The sequence below is a fragment of the Sesamum indicum genome, linkage group LG11 (genome assembly GCF_000512975.1).
Source record: "Sesamum indicum cultivar Zhongzhi No. 13 linkage group LG11, S_indicum_v1.0, whole genome shotgun sequence".
NCBI classification, from domain to species: domain Eukaryota; kingdom Viridiplantae; phylum Streptophyta; class Magnoliopsida; order Lamiales; family Pedaliaceae; genus Sesamum; species Sesamum indicum.
Window position 1 is genome coordinate 3,981,419 of NC_026155.1, and position 7,390 is coordinate 3,988,808.

Genomic DNA, 7,390 nt, shown 5'->3' on the forward strand with positions numbered 1-7,390 from the left:
TATTTTGATCTCTACTCTTTCATGGTCGTTCTTGCTAGCACGAGGAGACCACGTTCTATTAGTCGGAGGGTGGACGACTTTAGAGGATCTCATCATCAAGATCCCATCCTTGAACGGATCTGGAGATGAGGAATCAATGTTTGTAGTCATGCAAGAAAAACTTCAAAGGTAAATTCAAGGTTTTACTTTTTTCATCTCATTTTTCTTGCGATGCTTAGCCTTTGTATTTTTAGTATACACCAAATGCCCGAGATAGATCAAGTGTAAACCCCTTGATCGGTATTTTTATTCTTTGAATCATTAATATTTTTATTTTTCGTTCTTCCGCCGCGCTTCCCGAGCCAATCCACTTCTTTCATCTGTTTGATAGTGAATAAGCATGTGGTAGAGCTTTTTGCTCTTCTTTTGTTGGCAAACTGGTACAAGAACTTTCTAACCAATTGCTTGTACATAACCACTGCAGCTTCGAGCAATGAAGTAAACCATTCTTGAGCCCGCTCCTATAGAGTTGTTATGAAAATCTGAGGATTCATGGCATCTAAAAAACCATATAAGTGCATTATGTGCTCAAAAGATGTTACATGTTCCTGGGGATCTTTATTCGCATCATACTTCGGCAAGTCTAGTACCTTGGAGCCATGGGAGGAAAGCTCTGTAGTGTTCTCTACCATAAAGAGTGAGCCCTTCTTTTGTATGGTGGGAATGTTGATGACTGCAAGATCTCTTACTCTATTGGCTAGAGCTCTGATTTCAAGGGGTCAATCCTCTTTCTATTACAATTTTTAACCATCAGATTCCTTTTGTTGCCGTTCCATGATCTTCTTACTTGAAGAACGGCCTAGGTGGCCATGGGTTATTTCTAGATTCTCATGATCCCTCACACTCTGTAAGGATTCCTTAACTTCCGTTGACATCAATACTTTTTCAACTTCCTTTAAGTGAGACGAACCAAAATATCCTGACTTGGTCCTATCACTCCCGCGGCTATCAGTACGGCCTCTTTTCCCGATCGAGTGTTTGAACTGCTTAGTTCTTCATCTAGCCTCAACTAATCGCCCTCCATTCTCACCTCAATTAATTGTGAGATCTTTGGATTATTTTCTACAGATAGTACAAAAATGATGGACTTGGTTGCAATACGTACGATCATGGGTTGTACGGTTGCACACTAGCTACGAGGCGCAGGGAAATAAGCTTGAGATCTGCACAAGGTATGGAGGTGTCGGATGGATCCGAACTTAAGCACTCTGACAACCAAGTTAGTTATGTGGGTCGGAGTTCTATAATTGGAAGCATAAAGATAATAAATAAGGTGGTTAACATACCTGAAATCTTCATAAGGGGTTTATATACTTCTCCTAATGTATGGATGACACCTAGCAGCCTAGGATCTTGCCACATGTCGATCATACCCGATAACTAGGGATAAAATGGGATTTGGGCCTTCATTTTAATCAAGGATGACTTGTTAGGCCTTGTTGGGCCTTGTGGATATGTTTGACAGCTTAAACCATACTACAATGTGTTTGGTAGAGTTTTTTAAGAAAAGATCTTATAAGCCGAAGCATAAAATATTAGGAGCTTATATGCTCTTTAAAAAAAATTAAGAAATTGTCAACTTATTTATAAGATCTTAACAAATTCTTTCAGATCAAGGAATAATTTTCATTGCTCTTCCCTGAGATATGTTGTAATTATACGTGGACCTCATGTGGTTTAAAAAGTTACATTTAGTACCTCTGATGTTTGTTTACGTCCAATAAATAAATCCTTCCATTACTTAAACTTCATAGAATTTATCGATATTAGTAAAAAAATTAAATAAAAATTCATATACACTAGTCAGGTGCTTATATAATTTATGCATAGTTATAAACAAAAAAAAAATGGAGAGGAAGTCTGTAAAGAAATAGAGATTCTTACCCAGATTTACAGGTTACACAGCAGCAGATGAAGGCAGACTACAAGAGGAAGAAGATAGCCATTGGGAAGAAACGGGTTACCAAGAAGCACGTTTGTTTACAGTTGTTTAAAGCACGGCTCCCCTTCGCACGCGTTTTATTAGTTGCTTCAGTGTAAGGAAGCACTCACACACTTCTATTAGTGAATTAGCAATTCTTCCTTTCCTTTGGCAGTTAAGTGTAAGCGTGTATAAATACACATACACTTCTTCTTCTTCAAATATGAAAGAGAAGAAAAACTGATTGTACCAGAAAAACTGAAACTCAGAGAAATAAGATCGTTTTCTTGTTCTTCATCCTTCTTGGCTATTGCGTTCAATGAATTCGCATTATGATATAGCTTCCGCAAGAAATTTTCACATGGTATCAAGAGCCATTGATGATCTCTGATTAAAAAAGAAAATCTGCTGCAACTTTATCTTGATTACAAGATTCACAAGAAGCTCAAGAATGGCAGAAGACCCTGATATCCTAAAGCTGCAACCTAATGATAATCTGGGAATAAGTCTTGTCACTACTCCCCTGGATGGCTCCAATTTCTTGTCATGGAGCAGATCAATAAAATTGGCTGTGATAGCCAAAACAAAACTGAGTTTTATCAATAAAGATGCAGAAATACCAGAAAAAGATACAAAAGAATTCAAGTAATGGATCAAGGCAGACAACATGGTTACCTCGTGGATCTTGAATTCCATTTCAAGGAACATAGTGGAGAGTTTCATGTACATAAATACATCAAGAGAGCTATGGACTGAACTTGAAAGCAGGTATGGACAATGCAATGGTCCAATGGAATATCGGTTAAAAAGAGAACTTGCATCACTATCACAAGGTTCTTTAGATTTTTCTGCATATTTTTCAAAATTAAAAAGGCTATGGGATGAGTTAGCCTGCATTACACCCATTCCAAAATGCACATGTATCCTAAAATGCACATGTACTGCAGCAAAAGAGAGTCCAGAAATTAAGAGCTCAGACCAGCTTATGCAATTCCTAATGGGATTGAATGATACCTACGACCATGTGAGAAGTCAAATCCTCGTGATGGAACCCTATCCTAATGTTAGTAAGGCATTTTCCATGGTTCTTAGAGTTGAGAAGCAGAAAGACGTCAACACAGAACCTCAGTATACATCTCAAAATGTGGCAATGCAAGTTTACAAGAAACCAGATTTTTCAAGAAACTTTCAAAAGAAAAGAAATTTTGTTGATAAGAAATCTCAAGTCTGTAAGGAATGTGGCAAATCAGGGCACCTGAAGGAAGTGTGCTTCGAAATTCACGGGTATCCAGAATGGTACAAAAACCTTATGGAACAAAGGAAGAAAAGCATGTCTGTCAACCCCAAGGTGGCAGTAGCTTATGATCAAAATGAAAGAGCAAATAATGCAGTTGACAACAAAGTGATTGCTGAGGTCTTAAAGACAGAGATAAACAAATTTCTTGGTGGTTTTAGACCCCAGACCTTGGCATTGACAGACACTGCATACCATGATTTTTTAGGTAACACTTATGATAACTCATGTCTAAGTCTGAATCTTACTAAAAACTGGATTATAGACAGTGGTTCCACTTCTCATATGTGCAACAATGAATTATTGTTTACTGATAAGAAGATTGAATCATCTAATAATTGCATTCACCTGGCTGATGGCACTAAACATCATGTTAGAAGTTCAGGAACTATCATACTTTTTGACAAGATCATTTTAAATGATGTCTTATATGTTCCTAATCTACAATTCAATCTCTTATCTGTGAGCAAGCTATCTAATTCATCAAATATAGACTTTAAGTCTTAAAATCTTGTTGTATTATGTAGGACCACAGGACTAGAGAAGTCATTGTTGTAGCTTGTTTAATAGAGAAACTGTATATCTTGAATAAGCAGAGCTTTGACAACAAACACTGCATGATTCCAGAGATTTTAGCCTTGCTACTTCACACATTTCTTCAGAACTATAGCATAGGAGACTAGGACACTTGTCTCAAAATGTAATGATTCATACTGGATTGGTCAAGGATGATAAAAATCAAACTGTACAATGTGAAATTTTCCCTCGGGCAAAACAACAAAGATTACCTTTTCCTTTAAGCACTTCAGTTTCTGATGAATGTTTTGATCTTCTTCATGTGGATTTATGGGGGCCATATAATGAATATTCCATATCAAGATGTAGTTTTATGTTGACTATTGTTGATGACAAAAATAGGTGCACATGGACTTACCTAATGCAACATAAAACACAGACAACAGAGATCTTTTGAAAAATTTTCATAAAATGGTTCTAACCTAATTTAACAAGAGAATCAAAACAATAAGAAGTGATAATGGCACATAATTTCTAGGAGAGCAAACTCAAAAATTGTTCAAGGATGAGGGGATCATACATCAAACTACATGCACATATACCCCCCAACAAAATGGCATTGTAGAGAGAAAACATAAACACTTGCTTCAAATGGCTAGATCTCTTATGTTCCTAAGTAATCTACCTAAAATGTTTTGGAGTAAAGCCATTTTAACCTCCATTTACATTATAAATAGAATTCCCTCAAGTATTTTAAACTGGAAAACTCCATATGAAACATTGTTTAAGAAACCTGTGGATTACTCCTTTTTTAAAACTTTTGGTTGCTTATGCTTTGCTACTAACAATATGCCCCATAAATCTAAATTTGAGGCTAGAGCCTCCAAATGTTTTTCCTTATGCAGGGCAATAAACAGACCCTATAAACTGTTCTATTCCTAAACCTATAGAGGACATAGACTATGAGGAACCTGAAAATGTAGAAACTCCTACAGAAACCATATATGAGTCTCTTATACCTGAAACAGATGAAAACACAGTTCTTAGAAGGTCTATAAGATAAACCAATAGACCAATAAGACTGAATGATTATGTATGTTCCTTTAATTATGATATTCCTAACATCGCCTACTCTTCACTTAGTGACAAATGTCTTGCTACAGCAACTGAAAATCCTCAAGAGCCTAAGAACTTTGAAGAAGCTATGAAATCTGAGAATTGGATAAAAGCCATGAATAATGAAATAAAGGCATTAGAAAACAATGAGACATGGGAAGTCACACAACTCCCTAAAAACAAGAGGATAATAGGGTGTAAATGGGTTTATAAACTGAAACTAAAACGTAATGGCACTATAGATAGATATAAGGCTAGACTTGTAGCCAAAAGTTACAATCAAATAGAGGGAATAGACTATGTAGATAGTTTTTCTCCTGTTGCTAAAGCAGTACAATTAGAATTTTGCTATCCTTAGTTGCTAAAACAACACTGGCATTTACATCAATTAGACATTAATAATGTCTTTTTACATGGTTTCTTAGATGAAGAAATTTATATGGAACCTCCTAAAGGTTACCCTATCCCTGAAAATCATGTATGCAAGTTAAAGAGATCTTTATATGGCCTTAAGCAAGCCTCTAGACAATGGAACCAAGAAACTTACCTTTCAATTGGAAAATTATGGTTTCATGCAATCTAAGTTTGATTACTGTCTCTTTACAAAAGTTACTGAGAAGGGATTATTTTGTTTGTTGGTTTATGTTGATGATGTTCTTCTCACAGGCCCTTGTGAGAAAACTATATCAGAAATAAAGTCTCACTTACACAGCCTATTCACCATTAAGGATATGGGAAAGGCTAGGTCTTTTCTTGGTTTAGAAATTTTCAGGTCTGAAGCAGGAACTTTGATATCCCAAAGCAAGTACATCAAAGATATCATTGCAGATGTGGGGCTAACTCAAGCAAAACCAACAAATACACCATTACCTGTGGGTATTAAGCTAAATGCAGATGTAGGAGAACAATTAGAAGATCCAGGACCTTACAGAAGGCTGCTTGGGAGGCTACTGTATTTAGGATTTTCCAGACCAGATGTGTGTTATGGAACTCAACAGCTGAGCCAATACATGCAATTTCCCTGCAGAGAACATTGGAATGCAGCATTACATTTGGTCAGGTATTTGAAAGGAAGCATCAACAAAGGTCTATTCTTCAACACACAAGATAACTTTGAGCTAAAGGCTTTTTGTGATGCTGATTGGGCAACATGCGAAGACACCCGTAGATCCCTAACAGGTTACTATATTTTTCTTAGAGATTTCCTAGTGTCAAGGAAAACCAAGAAGCAAAATACGGTTTCAAGGTCCTCAGCAGAGGCAGAATACAGAAGTATGGGAACAACTGCGTATGAGCTTACTTGGATACATAATTTGTTGAAGGATTTTCAGATTAATGTACCCACACCAATTGAGTTTTACTGCGACAACCAAGCTGCTCTATACATTACAGCAAATCCAGTGTTCCACGAAAGAACCAAGCACATTGAAATAGACTGCCATTTGGTGAGGGACAAATACAAACAGGGGTTCATTGATTCAAGACACATATCTACAAAAGATCAACTTGTAGACATTTTCACAAAGACCCTGCCAGGCCCTAAATTCATGTATCTTGTGTCCAAGTTGAGCCTTGTCAATTTATTGACAAGCTCCACTTGAAGGGAACGTGTAAAAAAATAGAGATTCTTACCCAGATTTACAGGTTACACAGCAGCAGATGAAGGTAGACTACAAGAGGAAGAAGATAGCCATTGGGAAGAAACGGGTTACCAAGAAGCACGTTTGTTTACAGTTGTTTAAAGCGCGGCTCCCCTTCGCACGCGTTTTATTAGTTGCTTCAGTGTAAGGAAGCGCTCACACGCTTCTATTAGTGAATTAGCAATTCTTCCTTTCCTTTGGCAGTTAAGTGTAAGTGTGTATCAATACACATACACTTCTTCTTCTTCAAATATGAAAGAGAAGAAAAACTGATTGTAGCAGAAAAATTGAAACTCAGAGAAATAAGATCGTTTTCTTGTTCTTCATTTTTCTTGGCTATTGCATTCTATGAATTCGCATTATGATATAGCTTCTGCAAGAAATTTCACAAAGTCATTACAATTAAAAGTTGGAAATACAAAAATTTGGAAAAAAAATAAAATAAAATGAACTAAAATATGCTCAAAATCACACAAGCATGTATAGAAAAAGCCTCATAGTCGCCATTTGCCTTCAACACTCAATGCCGCGTTTTTAACAGCCCAACAATTGTGACTTAACAGCCACTTGCAACTCACGTGTCAATTTCATCTAAAACTTAATGGTGATAGCTAATTTTATACAGTTTTTCGTTTATATGGTGTTGTTCTTTATTAAGCTGACGAAGCATGATACTAGGATTGCAAAGTGGCCTAAAGTGTTGTACCAAAAATGCAATTCACTTGAAAGTGGAAATAGTCATTTATTTTATGTTTCAGTAATGTCTAAAAGTACTCATTTTAGTCCGTGAAATTTTTATGCTTTCGGAGGTTCTTGAGTATCTTGACGTGAAAATACTAATTTTTTCCGATGAAGAGTGCTCCA

General features: G+C 36.4%; 1 protein-coding gene across 1 annotated transcript; it reads left to right on the top strand.

Moving 5' to 3' along the window:
- LOC110012915 (uncharacterized mitochondrial protein AtMg00810-like) lies at positions 5,390-6,487 on the top strand. The gene has a single exon (XM_020698049.1). The coding sequence runs from the start codon at positions 5,390-5,392 to the stop codon at positions 6,485-6,487; it is 1,098 nt and encodes a 365-aa protein (XP_020553708.1).